General features: G+C 37.8%; 1 protein-coding gene across 7 annotated transcripts in view; it reads left to right on the top strand.

Moving 5' to 3' along the window:
• NRPD1B (nuclear RNA polymerase D1B) overlaps window positions 1-14,835 on the top strand; it is a 34,025-nt gene extending 19,190 nt beyond the window's left edge. For 4 of the 7 annotated variants that reach the window (XM_020663136.2, XM_020663138.2, XM_020663137.2 and 1 more), the window contains 9 exons: window positions 1,641-1,719; window positions 1,866-1,984; window positions 3,759-3,922; window positions 4,233-4,507; window positions 6,226-6,399; window positions 6,537-6,677; window positions 6,898-8,573; window positions 13,534-13,648; window positions 14,343-14,835. In XM_020663136.2, coding sequence (XP_020518795.1) covers window positions 1,641-1,719; window positions 1,866-1,984; window positions 3,759-3,922; window positions 4,233-4,507; window positions 6,226-6,399; window positions 6,537-6,677; window positions 6,898-8,573; window positions 13,534-13,648; window positions 14,343-14,558 — 2,959 coding nt within the window. In that variant the 3' untranslated portion in view covers window positions 14,559-14,835. The remainder of the gene's footprint in view (window positions 1-1,640; window positions 1,720-1,865; window positions 1,985-3,758; window positions 3,923-4,232; window positions 4,508-6,225; window positions 6,400-6,536; window positions 6,678-6,897; window positions 8,574-13,533; window positions 13,649-14,342) is intronic. The other 3 variants (XM_020663139.2, XM_088854609.1, XM_088854610.1) reach the window with 1 other exon arrangement.
• Window positions 14,836-16,987: the final 2,152 nt, after the last annotated feature.

Genomic DNA, 16,987 nt, shown 5'->3' on the forward strand with positions numbered 1-16,987 from the left:
TTTCTAAATACTCTATTGACTAGGAGATACTTGTTTGGTCTGCACGGTGTCGGTGCATATAATGCTCTCTATGCTAATATTTCTTTCTGGCACAATTTGTTTCGTCACTCTTTCCATTCCTACACATAAACTATCCAATAAATTACTGCTTGCTAGGAATTGATGGTTTCAGGACAGAACCTCTGAAATTTATGACTTGGGTGATTCTGGAAAGAATACCCATGCTACTTGAAAAGAATGAAACTTCGGTTAATATTACTTTATTTATTAGATTAATATTACTTTATTTATTAGATTAATATTACTTTATTTATTTATTATTTGTGGTATTTATTTATTTTATAGCAATTGTTTTATTTGTGGTATTGTTGTCTCTTTGTACACTTTTGACATAAATGACATTGTTTTCTCCAAGTTTTTACTTTTTTTGTTTCCTAGTGTTGTTTTTCGTTGGGAAAATGACCTCGACCCCCCTCCCCGAAATTCCATCCCTATTAGGCCTTTGGGTTCACTAAAATCCCTTATACCGCCTTAAGGTTTAAAGTTTGGGGCCGTTAGCCCCCCAATTATGTTCTTCTTTGTTCTTTTTACAAATTTGCTCTTTTTTTTTAAAAAAAAATGCCATACTCATACATTAGTCAACGCCATTCCCTTTCTCTTCAGTTGCCCAGAGCCAATCTTGCCTCTGTGCACCCCACTCTATAAATTTAGACTTGAAAATAAAATGAATTTTTTAATATTATGACCTACTTTAGAACTGCATCAATATCTTTTGAACTTGAAAAATGATTAATCAATTGTTAATTTTTTTTATGAAAATACCTATAAGAGATGTATCAAGTCACAAAAAAAGAAAAAAGATAACTAATGTATGGGTTTGGCATTTTGTTAAAAAAAGAAGAAAAAGATCAAATTTATAAAAAGATCAAAGAAAAATATAATTGGGGGGCTAACGGTCCCAAAAATTTAAACTTGAGGGGGGTACAAGGGATTTTGGTGAACCCAAGGGGTTAATAGGGATGGAAATTTTGGGGAAAGGGGGTAGAGGTCATTTTCCCTTTTTCTTTTATATAAAAGCGTTGCATCTATTGTTTCTTCATCTGGATTTCTTCGACTGCGAAATTTCTTAAAATGATATTTCTTTGAACTAATGGTCTTCAGATAGAAATCGGCTTAGTTAATGATTATGACAAATGTCAACAGTAATTTCCTTCCTAAACTTTACAAAGCGGAAATACTTTGATCCACACACATGCATGCACACACTGGGTGTACTAACATTTAAGACAAATCTACTCTCAGATGTAAAGCAAATCCTTTCCATAAAGTATATGTATATGCAAAGTTATATACAAAATCATGTACGTAGATATGCATACATAGTGCATATATGCATGTGTGCATGTAATTTTCAAATATTCCATGTATCAATTCTTTGATTGCCATGTTGAAAATAATAGATAGAAACCAACACACTTTTTTCCATGTAATGTTGTTTCTTGTTGAAGAGTAATTTCTGGTGTCATGAATTTCTCTTTACTGCAACTTTCCATTTCAATGCTCTGGGAATTATAAATTCCTCGCTATTTTGTTATAGCTTCGGCTTTCTTCTGCTTAAAGACTCTTTTTTGCTCTTGCAGATATGATAACCAAATTCCTACTACGTCTGAAATCAGACAAATCGAAGCAAACCTTGTTGGACACATTCATCTGGATAAGGTGATTATGATGATAGACAATGGCACAGAGTCGGCCATTTTCCTCAACTTCGGATAAGTAGTTTACTTCCTTGGTTTTGCACAGTTTTTTACTACTTGATGTACCCCCAATTTATTCAGTGCTTATCATATTTTCCTTTTGGACAGATGCAGTTGAGTGGGTTGAACGTTACTGTACAAGACATTTTATTAAAAGTCACAAATGACATTAGGAAAAAGAATTCGCCTTTTCGTGGACATTCTAAGAAGTTGAGGTTCAGTTCTAGGTAATTATCATTTGCAGATCATCTCATTTTAAGTGTAGGTTCATGCTGATATCAATATCATTCTTTTGTTTTCTTTTGTATCTATGGCTAGTTATGATCATCATCATCTTCATCAAAGCTTTTTTACCAGTAAGGGTGGGCTACATGAATCTCGGTCTGTCATTCTGCTCTATCAAAAGCCATACCCTCAGTGAGGCCATAATCTCCATTTCTTTTCTATGTCAAACCATGTCCTAACAGGTTTACCCCTTGCCATTTTTTAGCCTTCCACTTGAACCAACTAGCACCTCCTAACAGGTGCTATACTGGGCGTATATTCAGGATTTGTGGAAAGTCTTGGCAAAGTTTTATGTTGGCTGCCTACCTCACACAACCCACTCCTTTACCCGGTTAATGGAAAGTTTTAGGTCCTCACCCTTCTTAGATCATGGCTATTTATGATGTAGATCATAAATAATTGACTTGGTTTTATGAGAGGTCATATTATTGTGAATGACTTGGTTGGCGCTCATCATTGTTAATGAAGGATATGATCATAACGCTGTTATATTGCGGTTTCCACATGTGGTCGATGCTCTGCTTCTTTGGGCTTTGGCGCCCTTTTATATCAATGATCTGCTCGCAAGTTTTTTTTTTTTGTGTGTGTGTGTGTGTTGAAATTAACTCTTCCCCAATTCCCTTTCCACAATTCTGTAGCCACTCATTATGGAATTGTGGGATTGGGAGGTCCCATGCCGCTCTTGCAAATGGGCCCTAATATTTTTTTCTTAAGGCAAACTTCTACTTGAGAGACGTAGGAATGTTGAGAGAATTCTCTAGAATGTGAGTAATAAGGATGCCATATATACTGATTTTTCACTATCTTTGAGCATTTTCTTTTTTACGAGATTGAGTTGTGTTTTTTTGTTTTTTGTTCTTCTTTTTCTTTTTTCTGTTTCTTTTCCGTTTTACTCTTTTTTTGTTCTTCAATGTTTAAGATTGGAGATTCCCTAGATCCACTACCATCTCTTGGTTTTCTAGGTGCACATCAGTAAACATTTATATAATCATTTCTGGGTAGAGTTAGAATTCATACAGATGTAAGTAATTTGCTAGAGGGATGCAATGTTATACTAGTATTAGATGCTCACATTTTGGAAGTGAGGAAGTTTGTTGGTTGAATTTTAGAGTCAGAATATGCTTGAGAAACAATCCATCATCCTGTTTAAAGGCTGTGAAAGGTGCCCCTAGTGAAAACGCATTCCAGCACAATTTGTTTTTCTTGTTTTTCATTATTGTTCCTTTTTCTATTCTGTGCACTAGTACAAGCAAATAGTAAAATATCCCAGGGGTAATCATGTAATTATTCCTCATATATATTTTATTGGAATAGTGTGTGGACCCTAGTGTTCCTGTTGCTCCTGAGAACGCATGCCTGGTACACGCTCTCCGTGCACTTAAAAGTGTTGTTTACTTAAAACCCCAGGGTCTTCAATTCTAGAGCTTCTATAGTTTGAATTGGATGGCTTTATAGTGGACAAATACATTTTGGTTTAACTGGGAAAAATAGGATGGTCCTTCAACAGAGTATTGAGAAAGTAACATGATAAGAATTCATTCTCACTCTCCCATACCACTTTTTTGCTTTGTGGGTAATTGAATTGTCATCTATGAATTCTTTATTTTTGAGGTGCTCTTTGCTCATTGTTACTTATGTTCCATTTCCTTTAGGAAGAAGACATTATTTTCAGTTGAATGTTTATTTATCTATCCCTTTTATCTTTTGGTGTTTCAGTGAGGAATGCAGAGTTGGCCAGGCATCTGATGGGAACTGGTCATCAGTGCCATGTTTACAATTTAAATATCATGATAGAGTTTTATGTGGGGATGATACTGGAAAAGTTTTGCATCTTTTTGTGAACACAATCTACCCAAGATTGTTGGAAATGATTGTTCAAGGTATACATGGATGAAGAAACATTTACCTTGATCCTATCTCCTCTCTCCCTTGAAATGTGGTCAATTGCATCTGAAGCATTTCTTTTTAGGCATTTTTATTTACTTTCTTGCCACACTTCATGGCTTGGCTATATTTTTCTTTATTGATTAACCTCGACAAGAAAATGGGACCAGTGAATATTTATCTACTTTATAGTTGGTGAAGTTCACCTGTTTGTTTCATTTAGAATATTATATTTTTCTTCTCTAGATATTTAGAGGTTTATGGTTCATGATTGTTACCTGACTTCACGTCATCTTTAATGTACAGGGGATTCTCGCGTAAATATGGTGAACATTATATGGATTGATCCAGATGCACCATCTTGGGTCAGAAAACCTTGCAAGAAAGAGCGGGGTGAGATAGCTTTAGAAGTTGTGATTGATAAAAATGTTGTCAAGCAAAGAGGGGATGCTTGGAGAACATTTCTGGATTCTTGCTTGCCTGTTATGAACTTGATAGATATCAAGCGCTCCATTCCCTATGGTATTAAACAGATTGAAGAATATCTTGGCATCTCGTCTGCTTTCGATTTGACATTTCAGGTATTGCCTCTATTGTACTTTTGTCAGGACTGAATTAGTTGAAGTACTGACTCCTGATTTGATATAGCGTCTAAGAATATTCCCTTTTGATATTAACATGTATTGGATGTTCTCTGAGTTGTAATGCAGTGTTCCATTTATGTTTAACCTAGAGTTGCATTTGCTGCATAATCTCTGTTTGCATTTTCGTAGACTTAGCAATTACTTCTTTGGATTTAGAAAGCTCCTTCCTCCCTACTGAACAGCTCTATTTGTTACTATTTGTTTGCCTAGACGTATCTTCACTCAAGAGGAAATGTTAGACAGTTTTATGGTCTCAAAAGATGGCATGCACATATGCAGCATCTTGTGGACGTTAATCCTTCAAAGTCAATATCTGAGGCGTCAAGATTTACTTTAATTGTAAAAATTTATGCTTTACAAGTTGCAAGAAACACTGTAACAAAGCAGTGTGTCAAATTCCGAAACCAGAGCTACTGTGCTTTTTTACCTTTTGGTGAAGATCGAACTTGAAACTTTCATAATAACCTGTGTGAGCATTGGTAACCTGAATGGTGGCTGAGGTTCAGTGAATATTGCTAGAGAAAATGTCGACCTTACTTGGTAAATGTCCTTTTTATATCACAATATCTTTCAGTTCACATGAACCATGAGACTTACACTATGAAGCATGAGTCAGTCATTGGCTAGCCACAAGTTACATTAATTAGGGGGTTTATGGAAAAGAAAAGCAGTAATGATCAAGTATGAGTTGCTCCCTATTGCAAGATATTAAATAGACTTTCAAGGCTTTTATTAGTTAGATTTTGTGTGCGTTGAAGTCTACATGTTTCCAGAATTTCTAATTATTTTCAATCTTTGAGGGTAAATAGTTTTTGAAGGCTGAGTTTTTCCCTTTGTTGCAAATCTACTAGGGATGAGGTTTCTAATCATCCAAGGGAGTTTACTTTTAAGCATAATGAGTGCAGTTTGAGAACCACCAATAGTTTTTGAGTTGCTGAAGAGCCTTTGAATGGTGGATACCTTTTCAGTAATCTTCAACAAATTGATGATCAAATTTGAAATGTGGCTTTGGAATGTATAAACCATCATGCATGACTTGGCAGCCTGAATATAAGTAAAAATCGACAATGAAAATAAAAAAGAAAGAGAAATGATACCCTTCATTTTATACGTTAAGCAATTTTTCTTTGTAATAATTTTGAACGATGTTTATAAGGGTGAAGTAACCATCCAATTTGAGTGTGTTCTGTGTGGTCAGGTCCGGTTCAATTGTTCAGTGCAGATAATACTGGGCTTCCTAAGTACAAGGGGAACATAAGCAAGACACAAAACAATAAACTATGAACAATAAATAAAAGATTGGGAAATCTACAGTTTTTATTGATATTCCTCATGATAATTGATTTATTAGGAATTTGAAACCAGAAAATTTTATTGAATGCCACATTTGCATGTTAGCATATGATTAGAAGCATTGTTTGCAACAACTACTGAAAGATGGATGACAAAATGTTGGCTTGATGATGGTTTGACTGTGTCCAAGATCATTCCTTTGTTATGGTTCAACTTGGAAGGGAAGTTATGGGGCTTCCAGACCCCTTATATTTACTAAGATATTAGACTTGCGTTGAGCTTCTTTAGTGCTCTTGGCCAAACTTTAAGTACTTCTAGGGTGTTTGGTGAATGTGTTTCTGACCATGGCTTCCTCAATGCAGCGACTCTCAAAATCCTTGAGTAAAGTTGCAAAAGGTATACTCAGAGAGCACCTGTTGTTGGTGGCTGATAACATGGCCTTGACTGGAAAACTTGTTGGTTTTAATACTTCTGGCTATAAGGCATTGTTTCGTTCTTTGAAGGTTCCTCTGCCATTTACAGAGGCCACTCTATATGTAAGCGTTCTCTTTTCCAGAATTTATTTTATTCTTACATTTTTGATGTGTTAAGGATGAAAGGCTATTATTACTTCTCTATTCCATGCTCTTGGTGTGATTATGCCTGAGCTGACTTGCCAAGTAATTATTCATAGACACCAATGAAATGTTTTGAGAAAGCTGCTGAAGGTCGTAATAAGGATTCCCTGTCTGGCATAGTTGCTTCTTGTTCCTGGGGTAAACTTGTGGCAGTTGGTACAGGAACACGTTTTGAGGTCACATGGAACAACAAGCAGGTTAGCCCATATCCTTGGACCTTTTTGTTGGTTGATTGTTGTTCTCTCTGGTGGTTTCTTTTATTCGATATCTATGGATATGTTATCTGAGCTTCCTTAGTTCCTCTAAAAATACTCGTCTGTATTTAAGCTGCATAAAATAATTGGATCAAGCTGTCTTTTATTAAATTGCTGGTTTTTATTATATTATTGATTTGTGTCCTATTATTTCGTCTTGTAGGTTGAAGTGCCTCATGAATACAGTACAGATGTCTATGACTTTCTCCACTTGGTTAGCACTCCAGGTGCAAATGAAATTGACAATTCATGTCTGGGCATGGATGTGGACAACATGAATGAAGATAAATTTCATGCAATGTCCCCTGAGCCTCTCTCAGCGATGGACAAACCAACCTTCGATGGCAGTCCTGAGGTAATTGACTTAGATGATGATTGGCCTCATGGTAATGGTAAGTTTGGTAAGTCAAGCTGGGATGTTGCCAAGTCACCAGCTAGGCCAAGTGGGGGTTGGGGAGGCTGGGGTGTTGAAGAGAAAAGTGAGGATCATCAAGCTGCTACTGATAATCCAAATGGATGGGGGGGCTGGGGAAAAGGGAAGTCAGATAAGGAGAAAGTTGAGTTTTCTACTGTCAAGTCTAATGGCTGGGAAGATGGGGGAGACACTTCTACTAAGTGTGGCTGGGAAGGAGCAGCAAATTCACCCCCTAAGTCTGATGGTAGGCTCTGGGGAAGTGAAAAAGAAAATGATGGTAAAGATTTGTTGCCCACAAACAACTCAAATGGATGGTCAGTTGCAAAAACACCACGCAATGAGAGTTTCAGTACGTCTGGCTGGGAAGGAGCTCCGAAATCACCCCCTAAGTCGGAGGGCTGGAACTGGGGCAGTGAAAAACAAAATGATGATCATGAAGCTTTGCCCACTGACAATTCAAATGGATGGGGAACTTCGGCCACAAAAAAACCAGCTGAGGAGGGTTTCAGTAAGTCAGGCTGGGAAGGAGTCGCAAAATCACCCAAGTCAGATGGTTTGAGCTGGGGCGAAAAACAAAATGATGATAAAGAAGGTTTGCCCTCCAATAATTCAAGGGGATGGGAAAGCTCATTTGCAAAAGAACCAGCTAAGGAGAGTTTCAGCAAGTCAGGTGGGGAAGGAGCGACAATATCAACCCCTAATTCAGATGGTTGGAGGTGGGACAGTGAAAAACAAAATCATGATAAAGAAGCATTGCCCTCTAACAATTCACATGGATGGGGAAGCTCATTTGATAATAAATCAGCTGAGAAGAGTTTCAGTAAGTCAGGCTGGGAAGCTGCTGGAGAATCACCCCGTAAGTCAGATGGTTGGGGCTGGGGTAGTGCAAAAGAAAATGATGATAAACATGATTTGCCCACGAGCAATTCAAATGGATGGGGTGGCTCAGTTGCTCCAAAGCAAGCTGAGGAGGATGAAACTGCATTTGCCCTGGCCAAGCAAAATGATTGGGAAGCTAGGAGCAATGATTTCAGCAAATCACCTCCTATATCAAGTGGTTTGGAGAACTGGGGCACTGAAAAGCAAAAGAAAGACACTGATGCTTTCGTGGGATCCAGTGTTTCAAGTGGTTGGGGTGGTGAGAAAAACAAAGAGGGCAGTAATGCTTTTGCTGGCCCTAGTGTTCTAGGAAGATGGGGTGGTAAAAAGCAGAATGATAACAAAGCAAAAGAAATGCCCTATCCCCCAGGGTTTAACTTTGGATCTCCCGATAATGCCCCTGTTGGAAAATTTAAAAGGGATGGCCCTCCACCTCCAAGACCATTTCGTAAGCGTATGGATATATATACAACTGAGGAGGAAAAAATTCTATCTGAAGTTGAACCGCTAATGTTGTCAGGGAGACGCATTTTACACAATACCAGGTAACTTTCTTTGAAAAATTAAATTTGTTCTTGCGCACTTCATCCCTATATAATTCAGTTCTATTTTCTTCTCTAATTCTGTTTCCATGCAATCGAATAGGGGTGGCAAAGAAAGATGCCTGACCTTGAATAGGGGTGGCAAAGAAAGATGCCTGACCTCGAATAGGGGTGGCAATGGATTGGAGCCAGCAGGTTGGGTTCGGGTCCAAGATTTGGACCTGAATGCTATTCAGGTCCGGGTCTATATAGACCCAACCCGGACATGACCTCGAATAGTGTTGATATTTATATAATATTTCATAAATAATATTTGAATAAATATAATTATGTATTTTTAGTTATAATATCGCACCTCAAAAATCCATTGGAGAATGTTGTTTCAATGTTGAAAAACCCTCTAATCGATCATTTCAACATCGATGTGTATGAATATGGGGAAAAAAAAAAAAAAAGGATTCTTAGTTCCAGAAATAGTGCATCTTGCAACACATTATCTAGACCGTCCATTTTCAAGATTTTCATACGTTTATAGATCTACTTGATTTTAACCATTTTTGGATTTTTAAATTTTATAATTAGATATGAAAAGAGATTTTCAGTTAATCCTAAAAAATTTACACCAAAATTACATGTTATAATAAAATATGGAGGTGCGTCTTATTTGGATTGTTTAAGGTTGCGAATAGTGTTGATATTTATATAATATTTCATAAATAATATTTGAATAAATATAATTATGTATTTTTAGTTATAATATTGCACCTCAAAAATCCATTGGAGGATGTTGTTTCAATGTTGAAAAAACCCTCTAATCGATCATTTGAACATCGATATGTATGAATATGGGGAAAAAAAAAAAAAAAAAGGATTCTTAGTTCCAGAAATAGTGCATCTTGCAACACATTATCTAGACTGCCCATTTTCAAGATTTTCATACGTTTATAGATCTACTTGATTTTAACCATTTTTGGATTTTTAAATTTTATAATTAGATATGAAAATAGATTTTCAGTTGATCCTAAAAAATTTTACACCAAAATTACATGTTATAATAAAATTTGGAGGTGCGTCTTATTTGGATTGTTTAAGGTTGCAACCTTATGGAAACCACACCTTTAATTAATGCATGCATATATTTTACATATTTATGAAATATATTGGTAATTTGATTTTTTGGTTGGGTCCAATTGGGTCCCGTTCCGGGTTTGGGTTCCACATTATATTTTTCGGGTCCAGGTCTGGTAGGGTCCAAGTCCCGACTCATTTCCACCCCCAACCTCAGACATGGTGGATGTTTGAAGTACAGGAAGAGATATGATCAGATTTGGGAGTCACCAACATCCAGATGAATAGCTGTAGCAAGAATCCCCGCAAGCGCCAGACTGCATAACAGTACAGGATTAGGTGCTTGTTGGATTTTTTCTTTGATTTGCACATACGTACCTGTTTGGGATTGACAGTACCCCTATATCGTAGCTGATCTACAGTGAGGGCTCGTTTGGATGAAGGGAATCCTGCTGAAGTTGAGTCTTTGGAGGAATGGAAGAGACCCAAACTTGGGAAATGAGTGAGGAGAGAGAGAGGGGAAAGGTTGGTAGCTAAACTGCAACTTTGTATAGAAGGACGAAACCTTGAATTTTCCTAGGGTCTTTCCTTACAAGGGGTATCTTTCTCTCTGCAGAATTTCTGTACACCCTGAACGACACAAATGAATTCTCCCCTTTAAAAAAGGAACTCCCCTTCCTTTTCCAAAATGTTAAACTCTTCTTTAGTTGGGTTTTGGTACATGATGGGTGGATGATCAATTTTGACAGGGAAAGGATGGTGGATAATCAGCTTTTCATCCATCCAAACCCAAATGGGTATGGAAAATAGGACAAGATTTCTTGAAATTCCACTTTAGTCCCTCACAAAGCTTCCCTCAACTCATACTAATGGTATGGGGCCTTCATTTTCGACTTCTGGTGCCAAAACAGTTGATCCATTGGTGCCAAATTGTAGATCACAACGAGATGATCGATTTGCGTCCAATTTGGCTCTAACACTCTTGAGTTATGGTGGAGTTTCAAGGGTTTTTGTGAATTTCAAATTTATGCACTTTCCATATACCTTCCTTGCCTTATCCTGCCGGAATCTTGCCGGATTTCTTTATTCGATGCCCCAAGATTGAAGGCTTTGCCACCACAGTTGTTTTGCATAGTAGACTGTCAAAAAATCCTATCAGTCAGGCAAGGTATCGCCTTCTGGATCCATGAAAATCAGCACTATCCCAAAATCAGGTACATTTCGCTTTCAAATTGACCCCCTAACGGTGCCTTGATCGTGGTTTTCCGTATGCCTTTGGAAAGCTTATCGCTTCGCAATCTTAATTTATCAAATTTGGCCAGAAAACTCCCCCGGGACTGGGAGATATCAATGAAAAACTGTTCGGAGGTCATATGGACTGCAATTTTGAACATGGAAAATATTGGCGGAAGTACCGTGTAGAGGAGAACAACATAGTCGAATTTCAGCTCGAGATTCTATAGGGTTTGGGAGAAATCATTGTGACAAGTTCACCGAAAAATGTGCAATGTTGCAGGATTTTTTTGACCCAATTTCTTTGATGACATAAGTCCATTTTTCAGTAGTATGCCACATCACCAAATATTCAGTAAAAATGGTCAAACAGTGTAAAAAAGACACAATTTTGATGTTAAGGTTTTTTAGTTATTTAGTATCATCTGTTTGAGTCTTTTGGTCTGTCAAGCTCTAATTTCCAGGCGTCCTTTTTAAGTTTACCCTTTTTTATGTATTACGCCTGTGGTCTACAGTCCAGAAATGGTTTTTGCCATATCTTCTTTATCCTACATCATTTTAGGCCGATTTTTTGGGAGCATCTTGGGGGTATCTTGGATTAAATTTGGGCTCAATTTCATGCCCATTTGCATTCGTTTTGACTGATTTCATCATGGTCTTTTATTGTGCGCTTCACAGTAGGTCAGGGTTGTAACTCACTCTGAAACCCGTGGTTTTTATTTGGGAGGTCCTCTATCATTTAAAATGAAGAACCCTGGAGTTTGGGGCCCGATTGCATACTTTTGGAGGCCTTCTGCCATTTTCCATGTTTTCAGCAGTGTATTTGATACCAGGTTCCTGTTGGGGTTGACAGCCACATACATTTGCCTTCTGCGAGCTGTCTTTTTGCTGAAAACCACCACCACCATTAACTTTTAAGGATTTTTGGGATGACTTGATGCCTGAATAGATGTCCGCTAGTTTCAAAAGGGCCTTTAGCTATGGGCTTGCCATGTGTGCCAAAAAATGCGTTCAAAAACTAGTGGCTGGTCTTACAGGCACGACCGCACTCAGATTTGGGTAATAGTGTTGTCGCGCCTCTTAATTTTGTGGAAGAAGCTGGTATTCGAGCCCTCTGATTTCAGCCATTTGATTGCAGACCTCTGGAACCAAAAGATCTCTTCTTTCCTGAGGACCTTTTGGTACTAGTTCTTCGCTTGGGTTCTTTGGTCTCCTTCCTCCCAGTTTATGTTTCCGGTCTCTTCAATTGTTTCCAAGATTTTAATAGTCTTTAGAGGAGAGATTTCTTAGAAATTTGGAAATTCCCCGACAGTGCTTTCTTGAAGCTTTTAGAGACAGTTGGAGAAGCAGTAATTTTCTTTGTAATCGGCAACAAGCTCAACCTTGGAGCTTGCCTGAGAAAGATTCCCACCATTGGGATGCAAGGTTAAGGAAGTTAGGTCCCTTAAGCTCTCAGGGTGTGTTAGAGAAATGGCCTGTGGTCAGATGTGGGGTTGGCGAGAGAGATAGAATGGGAGCCCAGAAAAATAGCATCCGAAATCCATGCTAATGAGGAACCTATCTAGTTTAGAGAGGGAGGGTTTGGTGGAGTGGTGTGACCAGGTGAAATCGGCACCTTGTGAGGGATGCCATTGCGACCGTGAATGAAGTATGAGAAATCGAGCATGCAATTGGTGGCCCTGGAGTTCGTGTTTCTTTCGAAAGGCCATCTTGTGATGTTAAAGTCACCACCCGCACACCAAGTGGCAGGACATATGGAAGCAATGTGATCAAGTTCCTCTGACAAAAGGTTGCTAAGGGCAGAGGAAATTGGTTCGTACACAGTGGAGATTATTCAGGCTAATTTGTTAGAAATTCGATTGAAGATCGTGGAAACAGAGAACATGGTGGCATGTGGTTGGTTGAGGCTGTGGAATGTGGGGTCACAGGTGATCCATTTACCTCTATAGGCTCCCTGGTCAGCCAGGGGCTCCCATCAGCAGGGTCTGTCACCCCAAAAAGCTGCCGTATCATTAGCAAGTACTGCAGGTTGGTACTTGCAGCTGAGAGCCTGAGGGTGCTACTCGTATTGGGTTCTAGCCCCCAGAGTTTCACAAAAGAAGTTTCATGAGGAAGAGTGGTTTGCCGAGATTAGACACCTTGGGGAGAATCTGGGAGGGTGGCTGGCCTAGGGGGCTAAACCAGAAGTAGTAGAGGAGGAAACTACTCTGGATTCTTTATTACAGTTCACCCAATAGAGAGATTGGAGGGTTCCCGCTTTCCCTTATCACTTAGTTTGGATCTTGTTTAGGTATCTGTTTTGTGGAACTTGCTTAGGTCTGACTGCGGTACATCATACACAATCATCTTGAGTACCTTGTGAATGTCCCTTTGGGCATTGTCAATGCCTTCAACATTACTCGTGAGACCACTGAATGGAGAGACTCCGTTTCGGACTCATCCGGGGACTTAAGCTCTGTTACTATTTCTCTTTTTGTTGTGGGCCTTTCTTTTTTTTGTTTGGGGAGAGGGGGGGGAAGGGGGGTGTGGTTTGTTTAAGCAAATTGGATTTTTCATAAGATACAATGGACCTAATAATCTAGTTACTCGTATCTTAACTGTGAAGCAATTTTTTCTGGCTAATCTTTTGGTTAAGGGTGTAACATTCTAATCATCTCCACAGGTACAAAGATGGTGATCGGCTTTCGCAAGAAGATGAATCATATATATTGGAAAACATATTTCATTACCATCCGGACAAGGCACAGAAAATGGGTGATAGCGTGGACTTTGTTAAGGTAATTGGTTTACAACATTTAATGTGCCTGTGCATGTCTTATTTGGAAGTTCTTTCATGGAGTTAACTGTATTTAGCTAAATTGGCAAGTCTAATACTGTCTTGTCATGTAATGCATAATCATAATTGAGTGTAAATAATAGCAATTTGCTCAATGCTCATAAATGCCTTCAAAAGATCTGAGGGAATGTACCATTAATTTATACTTCATATAAGTTTGCTAAATATTCTTGCAGAATCAAATTTCATAACTGAAGTTGGTATTTTCTTTAGGTTGTAACATGAATATTGGTTGTATCCTAGCCGTCATTTTCCTTTCCTATATTGAATTCCAGTAGTAATCGTCTGCCCACATGCCTCCACTAATGTAAGGACCAACTTAGGGATGTGGACTATAGCTAGAAGCTGATGCAATGCATCATTTTCAGAAATTTGATATGCTAGAAGCCCTTCTTTTTGTGATATAAATCTTAATTTGCTCTAGACTGTTCCAATGATTTATGAGTGGGAAGTTTGATTTGTAGTTTGTAAATTAACAGCACTCTCTACAACCTTGATTGGTCTGTTAAGGTCCACAGATCTTAATTCCACGTTCGCTTTTAGTTTTTGGTAACTAAACTTATGATATGTCAAGAGTTACAGTATATATAACCTTTTTCTTTAACTGATGCATTTAGTTATTGAAAACTAAACAGATTGATCAGCATTCACTGCATCCCGGCAGTAGGTGCTTCCACATCGTTTCAGTGAATGGTGATTGCAAGGACTTTTCGTATAAGAAATGCATAGAAAACTTTATTAGGGAAAAGTACCCAGAAGAGGCAGCATCTTTTAACAAGAAATATTTTCCAGAGAAGCACCCTCCTCGTGGGGCTGAAGCACCATCACCATCTGCCGAAGCACCATCGTAGTTGTGCGGAAGTGTCATTTGGTGGTTTTTTGTTTCTTTTTGGTGGCAACTGAGCTTTTAGAGACCAGGGAACAATGCCACAGCAAGAAAGCTAATTCTGACGGGGAGGAGGGTGTGTAATATTGTGATGTATATAGTTACATTTGCTCACTCGTGTATAGCTTGATAACAACTGCAAATGATGCTGATGCCTTCAGTATCTCTTCTCTGTATTTAAGCTCACCATGAGCATCCATTTTTCTCAGTGATGGTGAAGGGCCACAGAATGGTTTCTTGGAGTTCCGAGTGCTTCACAATTTTCTACTGGGATGAAAGCATTTTCTTTTTAGGAGTGTAGTTATTTTCTTTTTATTGGTCTAAGGGAGAGGATTCTTAAACTTTTCGTTAATCCATCTTGAGCCTAGGTAAAAGGAGTAAGTTGTGATAGATAGGCAAGCCAAAATTTTGTCAAAAACTTACAATAACGGACCTCAATTAGTTGGAAACAATTAGTTGGAAAAAAGCTTTGTCGATGATAATAAATTCTTTTTTTTTTTATAATTCACAAAAAATTCCTTTTCAACATGGTGGATATTGAGTTCATCAAGACCATGCTGAGTTCCCTTTGTTTTTCTTAGTACCTGTCACCTCTGTGAACAACGGGCACCCACGAGGCAATGCCACCACCCCATTTTGCACGCTTAACAATATGAGAGCCCACATGTAGATTTGCACTTCTACTGTGAATTCAGAATATATGCCTCTGGGCCTTTAGTATATGTGCACTAACATGAAACTCAACAATGGGCTTGGTGCTATTGATGAATATAAGCTTTTTTTCCATTAAATCCGTTCGAAACTCTCCGAACCTTAAGCGTGTTGATGCAATAAGAGTGCAAGATATATACAGATATAAATGGGGAATGATTTCATGCAGTAGCATAATGCAACCATCTTCAAAAACTATGTTAGAGATATTTGTTTTACACGAATTTTTAAATGTACATTCATTTCATTATGAAAAACAAACACAATTTTTTTTTTTTTTTGAAAAAATGCTTTAGAAAGTCGTCATTCTAGCCCAATTAATATAAACTGTCCAGTCCATTTTATTGAGATGGTTAGATATAGGCTTCAAAAGCATTTTTTTATTTCTAAAGTTTTTATATAACGTTATCATCATTAGATTAATAATGCTAAAAAAGAAAAAGTGATTTTGAATTTGTTAAGGCCTAGATCTTGAAATTTACCAAATGGATGGTTGAGATTCATTGTTGGATAGGTATTAATTTTTACCATATCTAGAGCATAAATTGAATTTTTTATTTCGTAAGATTAATTATGAGGATGAAGAGAATGTGCGTGCAAAATTTGGGATCATACAAATGTTAAAAATATGGTTTTCTAAATGTGTTGTTGCATTATGTTACTATACAACCGTTGCATTGGATCATTTCCCTATATAAATAAGTACAATAAGTACACAATGTAATATATTCGACCCGGCCTCAACCCGACCAAAATATTTTTGGACTGGGTCTGACTGACCTGGACATGGACCTGATTGGGACCTAACTCTTTTGTAGTTTTACTCATTGTCGAGCATTGCACTATAATTAGGGCATCAACTCAGAATCTAGATGTAGCACGTCTTTGAAACACATTGCTTTTGTCTCATATATGAAAATCACAGTTACCTTCTTATTAGTACCTGAAACTTTTTACCCAAAACAACAAGTAGCTGAAGCTCCCATCTATTTTGGAACCTTATTTTTTAAGAAATAACTATCTTACCTATTGAATAACTAATTTTTATATGTGATATACCATCTGTTTTGGAAACAGTTATTTCCTTTTAACTTTTCCTGATCTGGTAGGTATTTACCTTCTATGTCATGAATTTATTACTTGCCATTAAATATGCTTCTTTCCAGTTTAAGCTATGTACACATGAGCTCGATCCTCATTATTCACAAACGGAAGTGAAATTATAGTTGTCATATGGTGATTTATGGTTTGACTAAAGGTATGATCTTGGATACAGCAAAATAGCGGAGCATGATGCATGTACCTGTCCCCAAATAATTGGGATAAAGCTCGGATGATGATGAATGAAATTGTAGTTATTAAATAGGTTTTCTTGCTAGAGAAATACGTTTAAATGCGTACACGAGGGATTGTTTCCATGCTAGTTAGGTCAGATTAATTCCATTTGAATTCCAATAGCAAGTTGCAAATGAGGTTCCGTTTGCATATTAATCCGGTCGACAAATATGCAAAGCACTCTTAAACAAGAGCTTTAGATTCTCCAAGTCCAATGCTTCCAAACCAAGCTTTGAAACCCGTCGTGTGAACCCGACTTGGGTTAGGATCTGGACATGCAACCCGACTCCATTGGTCGGGTCCAAATCCAATAGACCTAGACTCAACTAAGTTCGGATCAAATTGGGA

This window comes from Amborella trichopoda, chromosome 12 (assembly GCF_054954075.1).
Source record: "Amborella trichopoda isolate Santa Cruz 75 chromosome 12, AtrichopodaSantaCruz75HAP2 v2.0, whole genome shotgun sequence".
Taxonomy (NCBI): Eukaryota; Viridiplantae; Streptophyta; class Magnoliopsida; order Amborellales; family Amborellaceae; genus Amborella; species Amborella trichopoda.